Genomic DNA, 27,750 nt, shown 5'->3' with positions numbered 1-27,750 from the left:
AAGCAGAAAAATCAATGTGTATTCTCCAACGGAAGCTGCTCAGGGCAGGTCAAGCTTTGTGTGGCTTTATGTGTGAGAAAAAACACTGAATGCATGATCACTTTAGAATTATCTTTATAAAGACTGAAAGGTGTTTTGTGTCTTAATAAGTGAGAGAATAATGACAACCATTTACATATATCACCCTTGGGTCACATGAATTATACCAAATTAAAGGAACACATCGACTTTTTGGGACTTCAGCTTATTCACCGTATTCCCCTGAGTTAGACAAGTCGACACATACCCTTCTCATCTCTGTTATTTAGTCACTTATAAGAGCTAGTAGCTAGTTGGACTCGGGTACCTGCAGGATCTTTGCTAGGCTAAGCTAATGCTAGGGGCATCAGACAGAGTTACAACAAGCACAGAGACGAGAAGGGTATGTATCGACTTGTCTAACTCTGGGGGGATACAGTGAATAAGCTAAAGTCCCAAAAAGTTGGCGTGTTCCTGTATTCATGATGTGGGTGCAATGTCACCCTCATAGAAAGAACAAACAGATCCACACCAAGTAGCTCTCGTCAGAAGGATTTTAATGATTGTGACATTTCGAGCCAAAATGGCTCCTCCTCAGACAATGTCACCCACACCACACTATGTATGTGTTGTAATTGGGTTCTGGATCTACCAAAAGACGCAGCTGATGAACATGGCTTCTTTCAGAATAAAGCCAGTCTGAATATTGGCATATTCTCATCATCTACTCCTTACAAGACTCAAACTAATGGTGCATTCAGGCAGAGAGACCTGCCCATTTTCCACCTAAACATTTGTTTTTTTTCCATTCTGCTGTTTTTGCACATTTTGGCCAGACCGTAGGATCGTGGGACAAGCCCTCCAACTTCAAAATTCTGTCACTGAGTGATGAAGTTCCTCCACTGGTCGGAGTGTGACGGAGTGTGATGATGTGAGTATATGACTGTATATTTATGTACTTTATATTCAAAGTATATTTATGTATGACTCTATACATGTATATAGACAGCTTCCAGACTTTACAGGTAGACATGGAGTAACAGTAGTAGAGAGTTGTTAGGGCAACTTGGGGGCCAAAATCAACAGGAGTTTTAATGTCAAACTTATGCCTATTTCATGGTCGGGCTGCTGCGATGTTTACCTGCAAGCCCCATCTAGCGCCACCTATGTATCCAACATAGACAAGTTTTAGCTTGTGAAGAAAAGGATTGTAAAAACAGATAATCCAGAAGAAACAAACTGTAACAAACAAGACATGATTGACACAGAGGAGATCTCAATGTGAAATCGAAGGTACAGTCATGGGAGGTTTTCAAGTTGTTTTAGCTTATTGGCTGTTTTTAAAATAAGAGTATGTTTATGTTGCAGTTCTTGTGACAAAATTCAAAGAAATCTGACAGATATACAAACAGTTTAGGAGTTAGGAATGTACTTTAAACATGAAAAAATAAATTACTTTACAAATCAATATATGTGCGAGTGAGTCAACTTACCTTCCCAGTACTTTGAGGATTAGAGAGACAGCAAGCGTTCCAAAAACGCCACCAATAGCAAATATGGACACCGTGACGGACCAGAGGAGGGTGGCTGTCTCTGCTGCAAGAGGCTCCCCATATCTCTCAATCCATGTGGTATTGTAGAAAGCTTTAATGAACTGAATACAAAGAATTCACTCACAATTTAAATGTAACCAAAAGGTAGTTCCACTATGACAACTTAAACATAAGACTGCATCCCACAATACAGAATGGGTATGTATTAAGTGTTTCATATCTAAGTGTGTAAACAAATGCACACTGACTTGTGCAATGTGGCTTCATGATCCAAACCAACATACACCATGTCTAGTTAAAAATATTTAAAATAAAATGAATTTTACTAAATGAGTTCTCAATTATCTGAGGAACTCATTTACAAGTGTACAGATATTGACACACGTATTTAATGTCTATTTACATATCTTAATACATGTTTAATAGCAGACAACTTTTAAACCGTATAAACCTAGTGGTGATAGTCTGATGCACAGCGGCACTGCAGTCATTTCCATTGCCTGCTATGGCTGTCCTTGCAAGCGTCAGGCAGACTTTTGATGTGACATCTAAAAAGACCATTATCCTTACTTATTGAGATTAATAGAAGGTACTACACTGGTTTTTACAGGGGTTTTTAATGTAGTTTTTTTCATTGCAGTTCAGGCAGTCAACAGGAACAGATTAATAATTACCAAGGATATGACTTTGTTACTCCCTGCACCAAGCTCAGTCAGTAATGAGTTCACCCAACCTCTAATTCCCTTTGTTAAAGCAATTCCTGTGAATTTGCTATGTCACAAATGAATGAAAAAGTATTTGTTAAAATGGCAATTTAGTTTTTGGATTTTAATAATGGAACTAATTGTTTTTTGCTGTGACATTTTTTTTTTTACAACACAGAAAACTAAATGAGGTGCATTGCATTTGAGAATCACAATGAAATTTATTTACAAATTAAATTTTCACTTGCATGGAATTTGCCTTGGTGTGTTACAACAAACATAAGAAAAAGGAATACACAAACAAAGCAAAGTAGTGCAACAATTAATATTAATGTAGAATAGAAATATTGCAATAAAAATATATAAAAAGATTTCTATCCGTGCATGGACTCTTTCATTCTTGGATGTCGTGTACATGGAACTGTTGACGGCGTGCAAACATATTAATCAGAGGATGTACAACAGTACAGTTCACAGTATATATCTGCAATGGTCAGGGATAATAGTCCAAGATGCGTGTTGATGTAGTTTCAGTGTTAACCTGCAGAAAACAGGTCCGTCAATACTATATGCAAAGTGGTGGTGCAATACACAGGGTACACACCTTTTCCAAGGTCAAATTCAAGCACTTTTTAAGCACTTTTAAAGGTCCATTTTAAAGCTTTTCCAGCACCTTACACCATCGTTAATTACATACCAATACAGTCAAAATTATTATTTAGTGTTTTTGTCACATTAAACGACATAATGCTATAAACAGCCAAAATTGCGTTTCATAATAGCATGAGGATCAGATATTTAATCAAATCACAAGTTTTATTTTCAAAATATTTCACTGTCTAAGTAGACTTTGCTTGCTATCTAACCCGCCTGAGTCAATGTAAGTGGGAGGATTTGAGCCAAATGACATGCAGCTGTGTCATTCTGTGTCAAATCAGACTAAATCCAGGAAAACAACTGCACCCTCTTAGATTTTGCTCAAAGTTTATGGTAACCTTACTGGCAGTCTTTTCACACTTTTCCCCAAATCTAGGGCATGCTATACAAACTTGTAATGGTTCAGTCATATTGACATTTTTGTCTTCCACCCTACAAAGTTTGGGCTGCCTGTCTCTCTCTCTAACCTGTCTCTCTCTAACCTGAATAATACCTTCCATTATATTAATGTCCAGATATTGCTTCCCGGATAATGTCATTTTCAGGCTGTAAAACTGAAGTAATTTTAAGGGCTGAAAATATGAAGACATAGGATTTGAACAGAAATATTTTACAGGACTTGGTTTTGGGACACATTCTTGATATACACAAGGTTTGATCAAAATCTGAGACAGTAACAACAACCTGTAATTCCATTTTAACACAGAAGACAAACCTGCCTGAAAAATAGCCTATATTACTTTAAAAAAATGTATTTCATTGCCAAGACATGTAAATACTGGAATAAAGCAGTGTAAATATTATACAAGGCCATCCTCAACCTTACAGTGGGCTACTAGCTACATAGCTAGTAACGTTCACTCAGCATTTGGATGTTAAATTGTGTGCAAAAAGAGCGTTGCGGTCAAATCCCCGGTTTCAGGTACATTCGGTACCGACTGAATGATTAAGGTAACGGTAGGTAGCTAACGTTAGCAGATAAGCCGGAGTAAAAAGAAACCATTGACTACACTGTTGCATGTAGTTCAAAGTCAAGATCATGTTTATTGTTTCACAATCAACTATATCAACATTTTATTTTGATGCACTACTATATGTTCTTATTTTATGTTGACAAATGGGCCTTACAACTGGCCTCTTCATCTACCTCTGTCCCTCTCTCTGAATTTGCAGCCTCCTCTTCCTCCCTCACATCAATTCTTCCTTTCCCTCTTGTCTTTCACTTATTTCTGCATCTCCATCTGTGTTCTCCTGCTCTAACCCACTCGGTCTTTCCCGTTTACTGCCTTCTCCTTCATTTCCCCCCTCCTCTTCCAACTGTGCACTACTCAGAATTTGAAAATAAATGATCGATCTCAGCACGCACTGTGTAGTGTGTGGTAATATAACGCCACCAACACAGCGACCCTCTTAACGTTAGGAATTAGTATTTAGTTAGGAATTAGTAATAAGTATTTGATCCCCTGCTGATTTTGTACATTTGCCCACTGACAAAGAAATGATCAGTCTATAATTCTATTGGTAGATTTATTTGAACAGTGAGAGACAGAATAACAACCAAAAAAACAGAAAAACACATGTCAAAAATGTTATAAATTGATTTGCATTTTAATGAGGGAAATACAGTGGTGCTCAAAAGTTTACATACACATGCTTAAGTTGACTAAAAAGAGGAATAAAAAAATCATGTTTTGGAAATTTATTTTAATACCTAAATTAAAAAATGAGGTAAAATCCAACCTTTAAGGACACCAATTTTCTTTGTGAATGAATAACGTATTGTAAATAAATAAATGTTCTTATTTAAAATACAGGGGTCATAAGTATACATACCCCTATGTTAAATTCCCATAGAGGCAGGCAGATTTTTATTATTAAAGGCCAGTTATTTCCTGGATTCAGGATATTATGCATCCTGATAAAGTTCCCTTGGCCTTTAGAATTAAAATAGCCCCACATCCTCACATACTCTTCACCATGCTTAGAGATAGGCATGGTTTTATTTCAGTTAGACTAATACCTGGTTTGATTTGCATTGAGAGATGATTTTATAGAAAGTATCCCATGCCTATCTCTAAGCATGGTGAAGAGTATGTGATGATGTGGGCTATTTTAATTCTAAAGGCCAAGGGAACTTTATCAGGATGCATAATATCCTGAATCCAGGAAATAACTGGCCTTATAATAAAAATCTGCCTGCCTCTATGGGAATTTAACATAGGGGTATGTATACTTATGACCCCTGTATTTAAATAAGAACATTATTTATTTACAATACGTTATTCATTCACAAAGAAAATTGGTGTCCTTAAAGGTTGGATTTTACCTCATTTTTTAATTTAGGTATTAAAATAAATTTCCAAAACATGATTTTTTTATTCCTCTTTTTAGTCAACTTAAGCATGTGTATGTAAACTTTTGAGCACCACTGTATGTATTTGGCTCCTCTGCAAACGTGACTCAGTACTTTGTGGTAAGGTCTGGAGACTGGCTAGGCCACTCCAGGACCTCAATGTGCTTCTTCTGGAGCCACTCCTTTGTTGCCTTGGCTGTGTGTTTTGGGTCATTGTCATGCTGGAATACCCATCCATGACCCATTTTCAATGCCCTGCTGAGGTTCTCACCCAAGATTTGACGGTAATTGGCCCCGTCCATCGTCCCTTTGAAGCAACTTGAATTGATGCCATAGAGCTCCATTTTGGTCTCATCTGACCACAACATTTTCACCCATTTTTCCTCTGAATCATTCAGATGTTCATTGGCAAACTTCAGACGGGCATGTATATGTGCTTTCTTGAGCAGTGGGACCTTCCTTCTTCCTTTTGCGAATAATCGCACCAACTATTGTCACCTTCTCACCAAGCTGCTTGGCAATGGTCTTGTAGCCCATTCCAGACTTCTGTAGGTCTACAATCTTGTCCTTGACATCCTTGGAGAGTTCTTTGGTCTTGGCCATGGTGGAGAGTTTGGAATATGATTGATAGATTGCTTCTGTGGACAGGTGTCTTTTATACAGGTAACAAGCTAAGATTAGGAGCACTGCTCCTCATCTCTGCTCATTACCTGTATAAAAGACACCTGGGAGCCAGAGATCTTTCTGATTGAGAGGGGGTCAAATACTCATTTCTGTCATTAAAATGCAAATCAACTTATTTTTTTACATTGTTGACATGTGTTTTTCTGGATTTTCTTGTGATTCTGTCTCTCGCTGTTCAAATAAATCTACCATTAAAATTATAGACTGATAAGCAGCTCAGTCGCACCAGTCTTTGCCGGGATGCAGGGCCGGCACACCCCAGCAGACTCGCTGTGGCAGACCATGGTAAAGTTGGTTTTATATTGGACATTGGCTATTAGACACTTTGAAAAATCTTTTATGCAGTTCGACCTTCCAATATTAAACCAACTTTACCACGGTCTGTGACAGCTCATCCTCGCTTGCTCCTACAGACGATCAAATACAAATTCAAACATTTTCAAGCATTGTATCAAAAATTCAAGCACATTTCAAGATTTACAGCTTTTTTTTTTTTAAATGGAAACCTAACTTTCATGCCAAAGTGAAACATAATCAACTGTAAAATCAAACTTAGGTGCAAGGCCATGGGCAGACATTATCATCCCTGACATGAGCTGCCCTCTGCTGATCAACACTGATATTTTTTTTTATGTTGCTTCCGGTTTTTCATGTGTTTGAGTCACATCATTTGGCCCATTAGTACAAAGAGAGGAAAGGCGTTGTAATGAGAGCACAGTTTTTCCTGGTGTAGTCTTGCATTGCCAGAGTACTACACATGTGAAAAAGTTATTTGCAAAACGGGTTAAGCAAACAAATCTGGCTGGGTAAATCAGATCAGAAAATCTGATTTCTCAAAAAACAAAAACGTTAACTCCACAAAGCCAACAGTATTTTATCACCTTCCAACTAATTTGGAATGGAAGAAAGAAGAGTGATCAGCTTTTGTTCTTGCGAGCAGAAGCAATAAAATTAAGTTTAAGCTCAACATATGAACTGCTAAATCAGTTGCATTGGCAGACACAGAGTATCTGGGACTTTGACAGGAGTTACTAAATGAACGAGAAATGACAATAAGAAATATGTCTCTAATTCCTTAAGTGAGCTGCCCAGACAGGGATCTGTTGGCTGTCCGTGGTGCTTGAGGTAATGCTTGATATAGCGTAACTTTGCTTATATAACAGTCTGTAATCCATGTTATATTTAAAAAAATAAACCACAAAGCAGAAGTGCTGTCAACAACACAAATGAAAGTCAATTATGTAAGAGATTTACTTTTTGGCCAACATTTCACCTTGCCTCTCAGGACTTCCGTACAAAACCCTGTGTCTAGTTATTAAATGACAGACAATAGACAACTCTACAGCAACGCATAAGCTATGTAATGGGGTTTAGTTAACTGATACTCTCTTTAAAGCCGTGAACGTGTGTATTTTTGGTTTTGAAGCACCGTCTAAATGAATTATTGATTTTCTAGTAGTGCAAACAAATGGATCGAAATCCTTGAGGCTTCTCCAGGAGCCAACCTGCAAGACATCCTAACAGTTTGACTCACCAAAGCAGGAGCATTGACCACGGAGAGGTTGTAGCCATAAATGAAAGATGACCCCAGGGCACCGAAGAAGGCTGCGCTCAACAGACAGGCTGTGATTGGCTGCTAAAGAGAGAGCACACATAGATAACATACAGGTGGTTCATACTAAGCTACAAACACAAACAAGTTAGAGGACTTGTCAGTGGCAGTTACATTGATGTTTATTATTGTCAAGATTGGACCAAAACCAAACCAATTCAGCATGGGCCCAGGTATCTAGGCCAGGAGACTGGGTTATTCCCTTCATTTAGCCTCTGAGTGCATTGTTGACAACATGCATGCACTGACAAAGGGTGAGCAAATAAAGACCACTTGATGTAAAATGATAAATGCATCTGTCATACCAGGGCTTTTAATGGAATAAGAACTGGACTTTAGACAATATGCTGTAGCTGTCATCAAAAATGGTATGCTACTAAGGAGACACATAACCGATCATACAGAAAAGTAAATGGCATTGACAAAATATAGGACTCCAGTAATATTAGATTAAAATAATGCTGTGAACAGGTAACAGGTGCAAAAGTAAATCATTGCAAAAGTAAAAGTATGAAGGCTCTCAAGTACTTCATTAAAAAAAAATCTGAATTTGTCTTGCTACTCAGACAGCCCTCAGCACTTAATAAAAAAGGTTTAATAATATGTTTATTTTATATAGCACCTTTTACAGACAAAGTCACAAAGTGCTTCAAATTATAATCATTTGTTACAGTAGGTTCCAACATAAAATGAGGAAAAATAAATGAAAGACCAATGAAAATCATTTCAAAGATTAAAAACCTAAATCCCAAAGTTACAGACATGAGACAAAAGCAAGTCCAAACAAATGCTTCTTCAGCTGCTTTTTAAAAGCCTCAACAGAGACTGCAAAATGTAAGACAATAGAAAGTGTGTTTTACAGGGCCACCACTTCAAAGGAACGGTCACCTTTAGTTTTTGAGCGAGTGTGAGTGGGACCACCAAAAATCCTTGGTTAGGAAACCTGAGTGACCTGTAAGTAATGTATGGATGGAGCAGGTTGGATATGTAAACAGGAGCCTGACCATGCAAAGCTTTATAAGGCAGAACAAGAACTCTAAATTGGATCCTGAACTTGATTGGAAGCCAATGTAACAAGGATAAAATAGAAGTGATGTATGACATCCTGCTGCACCTGGTCAACAACCTTGCAGCAGCGTTCTGTACACAAAAACAGGTAAATGTCATTACATAAAATAAAAATTGACCTTGTAAATCATTTCTAAGTGTGTCCAGGGGGAGTTGCGGTGTTTGCTTATGGTCAGCCAATCAGAGATACAGTATGAAGATACAGCCAGATTGAAGACAAACCACGCTAATTTTTATATAAGTTACATTGACAGGAAAGGAAAAGGAAATTAAACATCTGCTAAAAATAACAAAAAAAAATTAAGAGCCAGCAAAAGACAAATGGAAGAGTGCAACAAATTTGTTTATTTTATAGTGTATATGTTTAAGTATTTGGAGATAAGGTAAAAAATGTTTTGTGATCAATGTACCATTAAATTAACTCACTGTACAAGTGTCCAATTATATTTTTCACCCATCAAGTATCTTATGGAGACAAAATTTGTCCCTCTTCCTCTCACACACACACACACACACACACCACACACACACACACACACACACACACACACACACACACACACACACACACACACACACACACACACACACACACACACACACACACCACCTTACATGACAGCAGTTTATGCATTTTATTCATCACATTCCTACTGAGGAAGTAGGAAGCTATGAATAAAAGGTATACATATAGGTGGGTGAATATACACCTGTTTGATAAATGCTCTTCACATTTGAATTAAAGTGTATATTATTGATCATTTGATAATTGTGTGTGTCAAAGGTTACAGCTTAATTATATAACCAATACCGTTTTTTCCCTTGTTATATAGACAAAGATATGTGATTGAAGCACAGAATGAAACAGTGGAGAGGGCCTCTGTTTCAGCAGCAGGTCAAAGCCTCACAAAGTAACAGCGGGCATCAGGAATACAGGATTGCATCACAGAAATTAGTTAATATTTACATTTCAAAGTTCATTTTAAGTACATATTTACTGAAGTGCAGTTTGCTCACAAATACATCCTGCCAATGCCTACTACCATCATAACTGGATAAGGTATGATATAAAAGGCAAATAACAAAAACATGTCCTGGCCATATTATGTATGTTACCAGGACATGACTGTCCATCTGTCCAGCCAGTCAAATTTGACTAAAAGACATGAGCTTTTCAATTGCATATTCAGTGAGTTGATGACTAACCTGTTCAGAGGTCTTCCTAGAGTCGCTTATCCTGTGATCCGCTGGGTGGTCATTCTGTGGTTTGCCCATCTTAACGTTTCAGCAATCTTAAATGAGAAGGTCATATAATATAAGACATCTAGCTTACACAGAATATAGGAAGAGAAGACATGTTTCACAACAAAGAGGGAAGTGGAATTTATTAAACTGATGAGTGAAACATTTGCTGGAAAGGAAATAACAGTGCCTCAACGTGCTGACGTAGTGACGCTGGTACAAGAACACAAAGGACAATGGATCAGAACTTGGTTACAAGTTTAGGATTCACCCAGAAGTCAGATCGGTTTTCCAACATACGACAACAACATACAGTTTGAAGCATTGGATTCTTTTTCAGTTTTTGAAGAAAAAAAAACAAGTCTGAACTTCTACTGCATCACATTATAGAAAAAGTATCCCACCTAGTGGTTGCAAGAATGATAACACTCAGAAATACTAGAGAGCAGACATGTAAAAATGCAGAAATTGTATGAAATCTAGAGGTCTCTAAATTAGGCATACTATTTTACCAAACACAGTTGGTGCAAGGCACGTTGGGGTGTATTCCAAGCATTTTATATCTTTTTGGGGGTGGAGCAACTAGGCTTTTACCTTCTAAACAAAAAGACAACAAAGCATTTCACACAAAGGAGTCAGTGACCTGCATTGCTGCTGATTTCCTCTCCTACCCCACACTTGATAACATTTAATAACATTTGGTCAGCTTCCAGAATGCAAATGAGTCCCTGATTGGATGACTAGAATGAAAACCAGCAGGACTCTGTGTCCCGAGGAGCAGGATTAAAAGCCACAGCTGTGAAGTGAATTCATAAGAAGACCTTCCCTCTATTATCTATCTTTGATTAAACTACTGCTTTGATTTGTGTCATGTATTCCAATGACAGTTCAAACTGGATCATTTCTATTTAAGCTTTCAGAGATTCTTTTGTAACCCAAATTGCTGTGAAGCTAAAACAGTGAACCGTTTAAGTACAATTTAAAAAAAAAGAAAAAAATCACAGTTCATGTTAAATTTGTCTTCACTCTCGAGGCTCCAATATCACCAAATGTAATATATATTTTTTTTGTGATCACATTTTTCATTTAAAGAGTTAAACAAAAGTGCAAAACATTGGTCCAGATAACATACAGAAAAGTACACTACTCACACCAAAGAAGGCACAGTGCACCTTTTCCACAATCCTTCCTTGCAATCAAGTGTTTCACTCTAAAACAAAGAGGAATTACAGGAAGGAGGGAGACACAACAAAAACATAACAGCAAGAACGATAGATATCACCAAGAACTGATAAAGCCTTGATACCATACCACAGATTTTAGGCTGCATAGTAAATAACTTTTGGGTGGGATGGATGAGCAGAGCCTTCTGCCAGGGACACCGTATGCCTTGAGTGCTGATCTTAGTTGAAGGTAAAAGAAGAAAAAGAGGAACATGGTAGTGCGTTTTGTAAGTCAGAAAAGGGTAACAAGCCAACGTCACTAAAAATGTCTTTTAGACAATGAACCCCCCTCTGTTCCCACTGTGGAGCTGGTCCAGGCCTCTCAACAATCAGGAGCGCTGTATTGTTGAATAATGGAGAAAATGTGCGTCAGTTACAAGCTATATGGCAATATGTTTTAGTCAATCTCCAAGTTTTGCCAAAAGTAATATAGTGGAGCATTAAAGTTCACCCTTGACAACACTTTGACAAATAAAATCTGAATTCAAGCTCAAATTACCACATGAAGAATTTCCTGTGTGATAACTGAGCAAACCAGAAGTTGCAGTTAAAAGGCCCCAAATTGATATACTGTACATATACATGCAACTGCATTCTCGTCAGACCGAAGCACAGTAGCAGGCTCCTAAGCTTAAGGATCAAACCAACACTCTTCTTCAGACGGATCAAGGAGGAAAAGTGATTGATCAAGCAGGTGACTGCATCCATCTTCTCTTCAGCCTGTACAGCATTCACCATCAAGCTCATCTTGACTTCAGGGTCGTCCGGTAAGATTCTCCCAGAGCCATCAGGGTTTCAGGCCACCTCTTCTTCCAGTCCAACAAGAAACTGAGGTCCAGACACCCAAATATTATCTTTCAGTAGCGTTGCCACCTTTACTCCCCTAGAAGCGAGGTCAGCAGGATTGCTTGTGGTGTTAACGTATCTCCGCTGAGATGGATTTGATATGCTGATTATCTTTGGAACCCAATTGGCTACAAAAGGTCCGAAACTTTGAGATCTCATTACTGATGTATCATAGTACAGAAGTACTATCTGTCCAAAAAATTGGAGTCTTGAAGTTTCATCTGCAAGTCCTTCCTCCACAACTCATCCATTCGACTTGCAACCATGGCAGCTGTCAACTCCATACGAGAAATGGTAATTGGTTTCAATGGGGCCCCTCTGGCCTTACCCATTAGGAAAGCACAGTGAACTTGTCTGTGAATGTTGTGTAAAAGCAGGTAGGTAACTGTTCCATAGCCACTCTCACAGGCATCTGCAAAGTGGTGTAACTGATTACTTCCCCAAAGTCCACAGGTCATCTGACAACCTTAAAACTTTCAAGCTGACAGGGTTCCTTCAGCCAACTTCTCCACTCTTGTACAGCCGAGTCAGGTACAACATCATCCCAACCAAGGTTGTTTCTGCACAAATCTTGAAGGATCTTTTTTGAACGTGGAGAGGATCCTTCTTCTGGTAAAGGGTTGCTCTTTGATACTGACTTTGAACTTAAAAAAAGGTATTGGACTAAACACACCACTGTACGCCCAAAGCTCTTTCTACAGGAAGCTTTCACTCTCTCTGCGGTAGGTATAGCCGCCAGCTAATTCCCTTCTTGAGTTGAAAGCCCTCTCTAGCACAAAAGGGCACGAAGGTCTTTGTAGAGTGTCAATGCCTCTTCCTCAGAAGCCACTGATGTAAGGCAATCATCCACATAGAAATCGTGCAGAACTCTTTCAATTACCTTGGGGCTGAACTTTTCCCAATTATCCTCGGCACATTTCCTGAGGGCAAAACTTGCTCAACTTGGCAACGATGTAGCTCCAAACAATTGCGCAACCATTCTGTGCTCTACCAGGTTCTGATTATGGTCTCCATTCCACCACCAAAGAAATCTCAACAGATCTGAATCCTTAGCTGGTGCTTTGAGCTGATGAAACATTGCCTCAATGTCTGCTATGAGTGAGCAAATGAGTGAATTCTGAGCTCTGTTCAGAATGATGCTGAGCTCCCAAGATCCAGAAAGGCGTAGGTGATCAAAGTCTTACATCCCTTCTTAGACTTGAACTACAGGGAGTGTACAGTCTTGCTCAAAGGCCCCTGTTGTTAGACCACTGGATTGAACAGAGATCAGAGCACTGCTCATTGCTGTCTCCGTTTCTCCTTTGGCTTGCACAAAATTTGTTTCCTTCTCCTTTGGAGAAATATAGAGTACACTAGGGTGCCTCCGACTGCATACCTTGCATGAGAGACACTTCCTGCATTCTCTCCTCAAGTGCCCAATGCGTATAAGCAGTCTTTAGGACTGTCTGTTTTCTCTTCGATGCTGTGTTCAAAAGCCCTTATGAAGGTGTGATATAGCGTCAAACTCTTCAAGATCTCGTTTCGGCAGAAAGGAAAGAGATTGTTTCTGAACTAATAATGTAGTTAATTAATTTTTTTTTCCAAAACCGTAACTATTTGACTGTAATCATTGCTGCTTGGCAAGCACTGGTGGCTGTGATTGAATGTTTTGTATTGCACCTTCCTGCCACCTGAGCTCTGGGCATCCTGATGATGTAATTTGGGTTTGGGTCGGCTGGATGATATTTTCCACTTGAGGGTTAGCGCCAAAACATTGTAGACTAGGTTTTGCCAGTATTGGGATATTTGTATCAGGCACAAATGGTTTTTCTCTCCTTTGTCCTCTTTCAAAATAAGAATCCATGCCATTGGACTTCACAGATGGATGACTTGAAACACGAGAACCTCCTGAGCTTCTAAGCACATTCACTTTAGCCATTGTTGCAGCTATTTCCACTTCCAGTGCAAGTGGTTCCTTTTTTTTTTCTTAGTTGCTCTTCCATTTCTTTTAACTCATGTTTATCCTTCAATAGCCTTTGTTGTGCAAGGGAGCAGCCATATTGGCCTCAGCTTTAATGCCTGCTAAGGATGTTGTTGAGACACTTGACCTAGATCCAGCCGAGCTCCTCCCATTAGACCTTCTACTTATGGTGTTTGACACACTGTCACTTGGTTTAACTTCATCTTGTATGACAGAGGATTGTCCTAATTGTTGTGAAACATGATAATTATTCTCATCTTGATGTACATCCAGCTCCTGTTGTTCCTTTTGTGATACAGACAGGGCAACATCATTTGTGGAAATATGAGTGATTATATTGCTTCTTTGTCTTTGAAAGCCATCCTTTTACGTCCTCTTGCAGTCCGTTATGCCGTTTAACTGCATTTGAAAACCATTATGTTTGTTTTTCATGCAACTGAGTAGCTTCAACAACCACTTGATTTATAATCTCCAGGTGAAATTGCACCTGTGAGGCATTGTCATCATTTTGCATAAGATCCTTTGTCAGTAGCGTACCGTGGGCTTTCAGTCAGGGCCTTAATTCTGCAACGACCTCCAACACCACACAGCACTGTGCATTAAACATCTTTAAGCACATCAACACAGCATCACCATCTATACCCCACACAATAACAATACAAATGTATGAAATACCACAATAACGTTAGCTAGATCCTGAGCTTGTTTTTTTTCTGTGACATCCTCAAACTTTAAAAATGTCTCTTTTACTTCGGTGTCAGTAACATACCGAAGTACAAATGACAGCTGTGCAGTCTTGCTTTAATCTGTGGTCTCATCCACCATAACTGCAACAAACTTGGTGTTGTTGATCTCTTTTTTGATGGCATCATTTAGCACCTCAGCAACAGCACTTATGAGATCATTTTCAATTCTTCCACATGTTCCAGTTTTTTCTCACTCTCTCATTGTGCAGGCTTGTCTCTCGTCTCCGCTGCTCATCCAGTGTCAAATCCACCCTGGACTCACCAAAGGTCTTCAAATGTACCACCATTGTGAGGTGTCGCTCGGATGCCTGATGTTTGCTAGCTGCCTTGGTGAAGCTATTAAGGCTGTTAAAACCTGTGGGGTTCCATGTTCCCTGACTGGTATTATAAAGCAAACACGCCCGGCAAGATAGCTTGTTCCGCTCGATGCTAGCTGTTAGCCAGTCATAGCGGTCGTAGCTGCCCTCAATGAAGTGCCGCGCAAAACCTTTGCCAGCCTTGGTCAGCCCATCCAGCTTAGGTGTAGATCTTCCTCTTAAAATGATTTATTTCTTATCTCCAAACAAACACCTTGAAAAAGGCACATGAAGGAGCTCGGAAACTGAATCGTTAGGAGGTGTGAAGGCAGCGGCCAATACTAGTTCACTTCTGGTTCACTCACAACCCGCTAAGAAGTTCAAGCTTTGAGGACAAATTTTATTGAACAATATGGACATACAGTAGAAAGAAACATCTTCTGCACATCTCAGAAGTCTATGTTCTAAAAGAGCCAGGGGGTTACTAAAGAAAAAAAAAAAAAAGGAAAAAGAAAAGCAAACCACTTCATACAAATATTCTGTAAAGCTTACAGAGGTCATATGATCTGACAGCTTTCTTGTTCGTACAGGTGGAAATGGAGGCAATGTATTGTTTAAGATTAAGAGCCAGCTCAAAAAAGCTTGGCTTCTTTTTCAAAACCTTCGATTTATGCAAATACAATTTGGTTAATATAATAATTAGATTTATTGTGTAAAACTTATGTTGAGTGAATCCAAACAATACATTATTCCAGTGTAATGTAAAATGAGGGTAAATATGAACAGCAATAAAATGTGATAACCTGCTCCAAAGTTTCTTGGTGTACTGGCAAGACCAAAATAAGTGAACCAGTGTTTCATTTAGCTCTCCACAAAAAGTACAGCTGATATTAATGTCTTTTTTCATTTTCTGCAGATAATGGTTAGTTGGGTAAAATCTGTGAAGCATTTTAAAGGATATCTCTTTAACTTTGTCGGTTAAGAAAAACTTGTGCGGCAATAGCCAAACCTTTTCCCAACAAATCTCTTCAACATGTGAAGACCAGTACGATAAAGCAGCAGGTGTACTCCTAACGTCGTGTAGATGAGTTGACGAGTTGCCTTATTCTTGCTTTTGGCCTGTAGAGAAAAACAGATTTTTCCAACAATTGTTTCATTCACATTTAACATTGTGGGGTGAACATCGACTCCATTAAAACCTTTAAAGAGTGCAATAACAGCTGGCGGTATTGCATCAAAAACAATAGAGAAGTCCTTCGGAGAGACAGGAATGCCATAGTGATGAATAAATTCAACATAATTAAAAAGCTGACCACGTTGGTTGAGTAGCCTAACTGAGATAGGCTACAAGCAATATGTTGTTGTCAACTCACTGTTGAAAGAAAATTGATTTGTTTTAATACAAAATGTATCTGTTGTTCCAAATATAAAACCTATGAGGACTGAAATTATGCTTGTAAATCAAAGACCAAGCCAGCAACATTTGTTTATGAAATGAAGAAAGTTTAAGAGGAATTTTTCAAGCTTTGAGGACATCAGGGGGGCTAGCGCCGACACGACGCTGGGCCCCTAGGGCGTTCTGTCACTACACGTAAAAATTTGATTGGCTGATACACACGTCACTCAAAGTTTTAATCAAATGGGAAATGACAGCTTCAATGAAGGACTAGCAATGCTACTGTACCGACAGCTACTAGTGCTGGTCCACGGAGCTGTGATGCGTTTAGATGACATGGAAAATCCAGCTACCATATTCTTTCTGGAAATATAATCGTAATGTACTGAAAAAGTAAGTGATTTTTCGATACACATTCATTTAATTGAGAAAAAATATATTTTAGATTTTGACTGTTAACCTTCCCTTTGCGTTCTTTCTGAAGTTTCTCAATTTTATTCTCCAAAGCTTTAGAGGTGAGTGTGATTTCTCTTTTTTGTCCTCTTTGAGAAAATGACATTTGAAATGGCTTATGATCCACTTGTTGGCTTTTCCCAAGGTATCACAAATTACAGTAATCCACACCGTTCAATCAATCAATCAATCCAGTGATGCCTCACCAACCACATCAAGACAATAAACCATACAAGGAAACAACAATGCGTCCCCATAGGACACGCGGCTGTAACCTATTTACACTGTGTACACAGTAGGCCTACTAATGTACACAAAGTTACTACATACCGCTTGGCTGTGCTGCTTGCGGCCCGGTCTTTTGTTTTCGGAGCTCGTGCCTTCAATATTTCCTCCGATAGCCAATGCATTCGTTGTGATCCGAGGAATCCGCAGAGAATATAGTATTTCCTTAGATCCACTCTGATGTATCACTTTTTGTTGACTAATATTGACTATTGCGCTCCCAGCTTCACCCCCTCTCCGTCAAAGTGCACAGGTGAAGCAAACAAAACAAAAAAAAACAGGTGAAGCAAACAAATATATCACTTCGCTCAAACCGTCATGGAAACGCCCACCACCTACAATATCAGCGCATAACACAATCACACACCAAAATAAATGAGACCATAAACAACATGTGGCTCCGAGTAGGCCTACCTGTCAAGCACTTTGGTAAAATGTTGTTGAATTAAATGTGCCAAGTTTAACTTGATTTGAATGGATTTACATGCAAATGAAATCAGGTTTGGTTGGTTATCAGGAATGTCAAGGTATTGGCTTTGGGAAACTGTAAACGCCCTGGGCATGAGGCGAGGCACAGTGGAAAGATCCGGAAAAGGATGAGACCGCCAACAGTGTTTCCTTTATTATACACATTCAGTGCAACTGTGCTTTAACTGTGTTCTCAATTTCACATTTTTTATCATGACCAAGTAGCATAATCACACAACATAACTTAAATGCAGTGTTTTAACGTGACATGGGCCTTACCAAATATTATCACAAAGGAGCCTCAAAATAGGCTGTTAGTTCTGTAAGTGAAGTTATCTTGCACACCTATAGCTGTACCATTCCAACCATCGGTGTGTTTGGTAAATGATAAGACCGGCAACAGGTAGCCTACTGTGTTTCCTTCTCTCGCTTCTGCCAGACTGAAACAGCTACAGCCAAAGCTCTTTAATTGTTTGTGAGGATGCGCGGACTGAGTGATGTGGTTGAAATCATCAAGTACTTGGTCAACCAAGGATATTTCCTGATATTGTCATGGATCATGATAAGGCAAATGTAGACAAAAATCATACACAGCCTACTACTATGGTAAAATAATCAAACTGATGTCCACAGTGGGCATTGGACAGCTAAAACTTGTAAAATGATAACATATGATACAGTATAATTCAGCTGAAAGTCAGATAATAGTTACATATACTACAGAGGCTAATACTTCCAAATCCATAAAGTTCTGTGGATAACAGCTAAAAAAAATAGTTTGGTACAATAAGTACATAGGTAGGCCTACAATGCCAACAGACCAAGACATTTTTCAACAGACTCAGTGAAAAGTATCCCTACGGGTAAACTTACCCTCACAAATACTGTGTATCTAATGCTTCCAAGAAAACTGGTGACCCAATATTACCTAGACATGTTTAACTTTGATAAGTCCCTCCCTTTGTCGCACTTATTGCAGTCATATTTGGGTCGGCTACACTCCAGAGAAGAGAAACATTAACTACATTTTTGGGTTATTTGAGAGAACGGCTCTACTGAGAAAAACAGGACATTGCTATAACAAGATGCACCTAAGCTGTCCTCTGTACAGCTCTAATCACAATTATATTAACAAAAAACAGTTACACTAGTAAGGGCAAGGGTGGTAAAAAAATAGGACAGTGTTGAACGATAAAGGTACTTATTCATTAACGTGGTCCACAGTCATGTGGGAAATTATCATTTCAGATTTAGAAGTAAGGGAGACCGGGTATGGTTTTAACACTTTTTTCTTCAGCACCTAAAATTACCTTTTTTTTTAGCTACACGTCTGAAATGTTTAGGCATACATAGGGAAGGTTGTAACACATACTGGGTAAGTTGTAACAGGTAGACAAAATGCACCAAAACTAACATTCACCTAAAGATATCTATACCTTTATTCATATTTTCCTACTTCCTCAGTAGGAATGTGATAAATAAAATGCATAGATGCATAAACCGCTGTCATGTAGAACGTGTGTGTGAGCAAATTAACATAAACATATTTATCCCCATTCCCCGAAACGAACATATGAAATGCATTCTTTATCAGTCACAATGGTGACAAGAACAAACAAATTCAACGCATTGTTAGTCAGAGTTACAATGGTGTCAAATAAAATTGGCATCAACTCCATGATCTGTTTTTCTCACCCAAGTTCTAGGCATTCTGTAGAATTATGAAAATCACAAAAATGTATTTAGTTGTATGTAATGGGATGGTTGTAACACTTTCAAAACACGTGTTACAACCATAGACTGTACAGACTATCTACCCTGCCACTGTCACCCATTGTTTAGCTAACTGTATTACCATGGTGCTTTGAAATTAGTAGAAGGTTGAGACACCATTCTTTATTAGAGAAAGTACTGTTTGACCTGATATCACTCATACAACATTATCTACAACGGTAGAAGTACTAAACTAAATATTATCTTGTTTTTTTGTTTTTTTTACTTTCTTACCTCATGATTAGATTTTCTGCTGTAGCTTCAGGAGAGATAGCAACAGGCTGGAAAACCTCTATGTGGGATCGTAAAGGAAGCCTGAGGAAACTAAAACTGTCACGACTCCTATCTTATCCTTGATTTGTGGAATTAGTAGTGTTACAACTCTCCCAGTGTTGCAACTATACCCAGTCTCCCCTATTTATTTTGGGGATGCCTGTGATTCTCTGTGTATTTGGAGGTAATCAAATGAGAGTCAGCTCAGCTGAGTCAACTGAGAGTTAACTTTAAAGGGCCATTGTACTGAGGAAAAAAGAAAGATAAGATAAAACCGACTTTATTAATCCCACACTGGGGAAATTCCCTGGAGCAACTCAAAACTTGTCACACAAATCTAAATAAGACAAATACACTTTGATTAGACCTAGGACAATTATACAAAAAGTATTATAGGAAACAGAAAAAATAGAATAAGAGTAATAATAATAAAAGTAAATTGTACACTATAAACACCCTTATTACAAACAGACAGGTAATAAAGAAAAAATACAGTGTACATAAGTGTCACAGTACTGTTCAGCAAGGTTTTTATACTCTCGTTGTTTTGAACCCTTCCTCCTCATCTTGCTGTCTGTTATGAGATAAGGTGAGGATGGATAGAAATGGCATAATGCACAGAAGGAGGTGTATTAACTAAATAAATAAATATGCATTTTGCAGAATATTGTCAAGTGATGGCTAATGTTGCAGAATCAGCTATCAGTGTTAAGTCTCTCCTAAAACAAGATTAAAGCTTGGCAGACACAATGCATTTTTATGAATCTTGTACGTTGTTTCAACTTACAATGCATATTTTCATTAGCAAGAATCTGTAACTTTTATGCTCACACCATACGGGTCACATATGAATTGAGCAGCTAAAAAATGAACGTAAGCATGAAAACCCCTGTCAATTTTGTCCCCTGACAGTTCAATCAAACTAGACGATTTCACCCTCAACAATGTCGACAAAAGAAGAGAAAGACAGCATTACTTTGTACTGCTATGAATGGAAATTAATATTGAGCTGCAAGCTGGAAGATACAGACACTATGGTCTGTCTGTTTAGTCTCAAATCATAGCAGTCTCACAACATGTTAAATACTTCTCCAATAATATCAAAACAAGCTCACAATAGTTCATAACTGCAAGACAAAACTTTGGACAGGCCAGAAATCCAATAAATCGTCCAAGAGCCCAACAGGATATGGATATGAAAAGAATTGGTTGCTCCCACTGATTGGTCATTCATTTGCAAATTAGCACTAAACACAAAGTACAGCTGAGGCCATGGGAATCTCATTAGTTTTGTGGGTATTTAGTCGTAAACCAAAGTATTTGACAAATTTAAAAATCTGACCTGATGATGGCACTGATGAAATGTCAGTAGATCACAAAAGCCATTAGGATTGAGGGACCACTTTCAATCAGAACTATATCAACACATCGTCATCTCCATGAGTTAACTTTGCCACCAAATAAAAGGTTCAACATCACATTCATATTAGTTGTGACGCCTTTATTAACTGAGTAATTCTTTTCTCTGAATAACACACTGAAAGAAAATGTGCACAACAAACTACCAATACAAGCAGTCAAGTATGATGTACTATTTATAGAGATGATCTACTTTATTTAAATTAACCTAACCCAGCAGTCTGGATGAGGTTCAACTTTATGCATTTAATTACATCAGATACAATGCTCACATTAGTGAACTGTACACCAACTATTTATTGACTGATATCTTTCATGGCTGACCAATAACACCTCATCTATTAATAACGGAATATTAAATGCATGTAAAAAGAAAAATGTATTATATAGAGAGTTTTTAAAGAAGAGGACAAAAGATGCAGAAATAATACAAGGTATACAAAAACAAACTGACCAGAATCATGAGAAGCAATAAAAAGAATATTATGATAAATTACTAGAGGACAAAGAAGTAATATAAGAAACACTGGAAGGTACTGAATGAAATTATCAAGATAATAAAGGCACAAAAGTAGACCACTAACTATTTCCTGCACAAAAAACAATATAGAGGTTAAGGATATGAACTTAGCTTCAAATGAATTAATGATTATTTTGTTGGAGTAGGTCCAGGTTTAGCTGAAGAGTTTGCAAAGACTGACAATATGAATGATGTGTTAAAGAAAAATGTAAATTTAATGAATCTGTGGTTTTTTAAAGGGCCTAAATGAAAAAATTTGGGATCGTTAAAAAATTTAAGATAAAAAGTCCCCCAAAGGGAATGGTATTGACAGGGTTCAGGGTAAAAAGGGTATATTGGCTTTTTTGGCCAAACCCTACGCATGTTTTTAAATAAAATCTCAAAAACCTGGAGTTTTTCCCAGATAAAAGAAAAGGGAAAAGGTGTCCCCAATATACAAGGCGGGAAAAAAACCATAAAATATAAAACCAGCCCTTTTTTCCCCTGCTCTCCCCAATTTCTAAAAAAATTTAGAAAAAATATTTTCAAAAAGGGATTGTAGCTTCTTTACTAAACATAAATTTTTCGTGTCAGAAATAGGGTTTTTCAGGGCTAATAGGAAATTTACATGAAATTAAAACAATTTTGTAAAAAATAAAAACAGCAAAGAACAAAAAATATGCGGGGGATTTCTTGGATTTTTAAGAAGGCATTTGATACAGAAACCCACTTTCTGATCATAAATTACGCAAATAGGGAAATTGGGGGGGACTGCTTTTAAAGGGTTTAAAATAGCTATTTCAAAAACAGAAAACATTTTTGGGGAATTGCAAAACCATAAATAAAAGAAAAAAAAAACATGGGGGGGTTTCCCCCAGGGGTCAGTTTTGGGGGCCATTGTTTTTTAAAAACTTTATATAAATATAAGGGAGGGGTCCCAAAAAAACTGACAACCATTTTATTTGGGGGGATGATACAATTTAATCGGGTTTTGGGGAAAAAATTTTGGGAAAAACTCTTGGGGTTTTAGCAAAAAGGAAAAAAAAAAGTGAAGAGCGGGTTTATGCTAATAAAAAAACACAAACTTAAAGTAAAACTAAATTTTAATTTTTGGAAATCGTAAAAACCCAAACCTTTCAAAAAAAAATTATGAGAAATGATATTGAAATTGAAAGAGGAAAAGAAATTAAATTTCTGGGGTATAATCGACGAAAAAAATTTTGTTTGGAAACCCCAATACGCTTAAATTTAAAGGTTAAAAAAAATTAAACAATTCTATACTGTTAAACCAATTTTTTTTAAACCACGCTCATTAATTTCTGTATTGCCTTTATACTTCCATACATTACTTATTGTTTGGAGATATGGGGAAACACTTACAAAACCAACACTGAACCCATATTTATTCTTCAAAAAAGAGCCCCCTTTGAATTTTAAATAAAAACCCCTTATTAAAACCAAACCTAAACCCCTGTTTTTTAAATTTAAAAAAACCAAATAAAATTTAGAATATTGTTTTTACCCTTTAAAACTGCACAAAAAATTTTCAAAATAAAAAATCATCACTTCAAACCGGGGCCAAAAGGGGGGTTCCAAAAAAGGAGCAAAAATCCTTTAAGAGGGAAATTTTTATAAAAAACAAAACCTATTTAAAAAACGAATCTTTAAAAATCACTGCATTTTCAACTAAAGGGGTTCTTTTTGGGGGAAAACTGCAGTGAAGGGTTGGGAAAACATCTATAACAAGGGTAATTTTTAAGAGTTTTTAAAGTGAATAATTAAAGGGATACGAAAAAAGGGCTTGAAGTGTGGTTTTAGTAGACTGTATGGTTTTTTGGCATTTATATGCTGGGAAGGGTTTTTATTTAATATATTTAAATATTAAAAAAAAGAGGGGTTTTTAAATGTTGTGTATTTAAAGCACTGTGTCAGATTGTAAAAAAAAATGTTTAAATAACTGAAGAATAAAAATTTCCAAAGGGTAAAAATTTAAAAAAAGGGGGTTTGGACTTGATAAGTTGTTTACAACTTCTTTCCCACTCCTTTTGAACATGGAAAATTTTTTTTGCGTTTTAATGACTTTCAATATTGGAAGACTGTGCTAAAAAGTACATGACCTTATTTATGTCATTTTAATTATATATGTATGCAGGAATGCATGTATATAAATCTTTTATTTTAATGTTGTTGTTTTTTTTATGTTCAAATAAACTATTAAAACTAAACTATTTTCTTGCATTTACTGCACAACATCACAGAGCAAAATATAACGGCGTGGCACCTGTTTGACTGGCAAATTGAAAGAATTAAACCCCTTATAAACAGAGCAAAGGAAATGCGGCCCATCTAAGTGTAGGTCACAGGTCAGATGTGGCCGACATGCAGGAAGTTGAAATCATTATTCTTATGCCATGTGTCTCCATAGGCTGGGCAGAAGACCCTTCTTTCCTAAACTCTTTCTCAAAACATCCGAGGTCATTTAACTTTGAAAGATTATAGAAATATTGAAATTCTCCCTACAATCATTACAACTGCTGCTCTGTATGTGCAAAATGGACAGTGCTGTTGAGTTACTGTTTCAAAACTCTTACAACCAAAGCAAACATTGGCATTTGCTTTAAACAGGGTCTTGCCTGATAATCAAAAGTGTATTAAGTAATTATTTCCAAAACTAAAATGCCAAACAATGTTAAGTGACAAGTTCAGTGACATTGAGCCCTTCTTCCTCGCTTTCTAAGTAAACACTGCAGCCAGACATGAGGACAATAGTTAGATCAGGGGCCTTATTGATTCTTAATAGTAAATGAATCCTGGTACTTACCTTGAGAAGTGTATAGATACATCATTGGTCAAAATTTTAAATCCAAACGTACAGATACTGTATTGGAAGTAAATGTCAGTTTCTCCTACCGTTACAATTTCTAGAACAATGGACAGTGCCCTTCCCGTGTATGACCATTGTACTGGAGCATTCCTTGCAGCATTCCTAATACTGGTGGAGCTTTTGCACACACACTATAATGTGTAGCGCAAGAACTTGGTCTTCAATCCGCTAAAAAATCCCTCTCCTCATGCAGCTTTTTCACTGATCAATGGCTACTTTATTCTCCCTTGGCTTCACATTAATTATGTTATTGAATTTACTGGCTGGCAGCTGTCTATATTACAAACATGTGAGCCACATTTCTGCTATGTGGAAACTGCATGAAAGAGCACCTCCTGTACCATTAACGGAATCAAAACACATAATAGTTTAATGGTTTGATAGCTGCAGTGCATGGCTGGAGGATTGAGCAACTCAAAGTGTACAAGGTTTAGGTCAGGAACTGCCATGGAAAAAAAAGGACAGGGCCAAGTAATGAAACTCAGGCTTGTAAATTGAACACTCCCTCTGGGAGATCTTTTCGCAGCCCTGGAGTCTAGGTAACCGACATATTGTATTAGGTTCCCCAGGGTGTAGATAGACCTTGCAGTGAGAAAGGAATCCATGGGCAGAGTGTCAAACTATTGAAAGTATAGTTGAGGTAACTAAAATCGTTTTGTTTTTTTCTGAAATTTACATTTCAATTTAACCCATTCACTTTTAACAACTTTTAGCAATATAAGATCATGTTTGCCACATTTTTACACAGCACATTTTCTAAAATCTTGCGTTACTCATGTTTGCAGAAGAGTCCACTCCGGACTACATAATTCCAGCTAAGGTGTGTCTCTCTGTTCAATTGGGCACTGCTACAGATATTAAATAATATATTATCTATGCATGGTTTATTGTCCTAAATAAGTTAGCAATTAAAGGCAATATACACTTGATTCTGTCAACAGTGCAAAGTTCTTTCCATAGCTCATGTCCTTGATTTGTTAAATCTCAGACATCATTTTTTTTTCAGCTGTGGTGCATGGTCCTTAAAACTGATGTCAGCAGTTGTGTTAAACATTGACTCTTCCACTGTGTCACCTTCAAAGAGCTATTTCTGTACACACCAGTTATTGTGAAGGAGGGGAACAATTAAAAGATCATAGGTGTTAAATGTACTTCTTACAACAAAGAATCATTCACTCTGTAAGAAATCAATTAGAAAAAGAAAACTTACAAGCCACTCTCAAGACTTTCGGCGTCCAAAATCAGGCTATTCTTGCAGATTCCACAACCAAAGTAACTGCAGGCACATAATGAAAAAAACATCATTTATCACATGAGAACTAGCTGGCTAACTTAATTTACTGTGGCTGGACATGAACCAAAAGTGGTTGGAGGCACAGTGTAGAGTGATGCTAAAAGAGGCCACCGTCATTTCTGATCAGTCAATCATCTACACTGTACCGTGTGTTCTGCACGGTGAAGTTAATAAATAACTTAATATTACAACTTGTCCAAACTGTGTATTTATATTTTGAATAAATCCTCCACGTTTTGAAAAACCAACAATTAATTAATGGAGACGTTCCCAATGTAATGCATCACTGTTGTGTGTGAAGTCCCTGTAGACCAATATGTAGTTTGGGTCATTTTCATGTAAACATCAATTGAAACCCTTTAAATGTTTACATGCTCTTTTGTTATTTATCTTAAATACATTTTAACTTTTAGAGTTAAACCTTTTGAGATTAACTCCAAAATGCATGGTGGTCAGGCTGAAACAGGGTTTATTTTCATGAACTAACATTAGTGACACATAATTCATCCCATAGTATGACTACATCTAAACTTAACACAGTATACTATGCTACTCTCACAACCTGAACTGCATGAGTGTGTGTGTGTGATCCACTTACCTTTTTATATTTCCTTACAGATTGCTCTGACAAACCCAGCCAAGTTTTTCCATTCCAACACAAATGATGGTGACGGAATCAAGCAATTTGTTAAATTATCTACCGCTTCTTCTAACTGTTAGAATCTAACAGAAGCATTAAAGTGTTATATATACGCTGTGCTGTCAGCCAATAGGCACATCGTTGTTTGACCCAACTAACCTGTGGCGGTTGAGGGTGAAGAATGGCTCCTCAGTTAACTCTTATCTGTTTTTTAGGAGCAAACTGCTTGCATAAATATTGTGAGAGAAATATGGCCCCCTATTTCCCTCCTCCTCCCTGGAGCAGCAGGACTGGAAAGAAACTGGACTTGAGAATACACTCCGTTTGGCCACTTGCATGTTACAGAATTCTCTAAAGATAAAAGAAAGAAATGGCTGGTGATAAATATTATTTATGTTTGCTTTCTTGTGTTCTACTCTGTGTCTAAATGAAGGTAAGTCAAAGTAGTTTTGTAGAGAATGGTTATAAATGAATAGTGTTGTAAATTGAAGATTGGCATATAAACATTAAAGCCTGAGGTTAGAAGTAAAAAGTAGACCCTAATGAAAGGTCTATTTGCAAAGCAGCACTATTTAGCACTAGTTTCACTGTCTTCTCAGACAAGGAAATTAAATACAGAGCTATGGCCCTGGTAGGTGAGGTAGACCTACTAACTTTATTAGGCTTACGTAAAGCTTAATTACAATGGTTAGCAAGGCCATGGACCTTTCTCTTCTCTGATTCTATTCAGGACAGTAACAAAGAGACATAATTAAAAACCTATACTATAAAAAATATTATAAACCAGGATATGATGTTTACATGTGCAACACATGACCAGGGGCATGTTGCCACGAAAGTAGAATAAAGATATCCAGGATAAGTGAAAAAGCGCAGCTTGACTTAGTGTGACCTGCTCATCGCGGCTTTAATCGGTTGCACGTTTGCCGAGCCAAGATAAACAGGTGGAGCTTGTCAAGCCAGGGGTAGATAGCCAGGATAAAGTGCACGTTTTACGGCTTTTCTCAAATAGACACGTTATCGATCACAGATTTACTGAGGCAGAGATGAGAAGACGCATGCGCCAAATGTTTCACCCAATGAGCACATCTTCTAATGGAAAATACGAGGAGGGGAAGAATATGGAAAAAGGGAAATATGGCTATTATCAAACGGAGAAAAAAAGCCCAACATAGCGGACCCTACTGAATGTGTGGTGGTTTAAAAACATCTCTTTGCCTCAAAGTGAGCGGAGGGAACCAATGTTCCTCGGGAATGGACCCTACGGACTTTAGGCTTAATTTCAAACCCTTAGTCACAACGCGAGAACATGTTTTACAACCATGCACAAATCTCTATAAGCTTTTTATCTAATTCTTTGTACAATTAATGTTCATACAGAACAATCAGAAAGGGACAACAACT

At 37.6% G+C, this 27,750-nt stretch overlaps 1 protein-coding gene across 6 annotated transcripts in view; it reads right to left on the bottom strand.

Annotated features, from left to right (window-relative positions):
* slc2a9l2 (solute carrier family 2 member 9, like 2) overlaps positions 1-25,722 on the bottom strand; it is a 107,802-nt gene extending 82,080 nt beyond the window's left edge. The window contains exons 1-4 of one of the 6 annotated variants that reach the window (XM_032514710.1): positions 25,623-25,722; positions 9,856-9,941; positions 7,504-7,605; positions 1,512-1,672 (exon numbers count right to left, since the gene is read on the bottom strand). In XM_032514710.1, the coding sequence (XP_032370601.1) occupies positions 1,512-1,672; positions 7,504-7,605; positions 9,856-9,924 (332 nt within the window). In that variant the 5' untranslated portion in view covers positions 9,925-9,941; positions 25,623-25,722. Of the gene's footprint in view, positions 1-1,511; positions 1,673-7,503; positions 7,608-9,855; positions 10,065-17,141; positions 17,429-25,622 lie in introns of those variants that run through there. The other 5 variants (XM_032514712.1, XM_032514711.1, XM_032514709.1 and 2 more) reach the window with 5 other exon arrangements.
* Positions 25,723-27,750: the final 2,028 nt, after the last annotated feature.

Source organism: Etheostoma spectabile, chromosome 4 (genome assembly GCF_008692095.1).
Source record: "Etheostoma spectabile isolate EspeVRDwgs_2016 chromosome 4, UIUC_Espe_1.0, whole genome shotgun sequence".
Taxonomy (NCBI): Eukaryota; Metazoa; Chordata; class Actinopteri; order Perciformes; family Percidae; genus Etheostoma; species Etheostoma spectabile.
The sequence above is the reverse complement of the archived record's forward strand: the minus strand, read 5'-3'. Positions and strand labels throughout refer to the sequence as shown.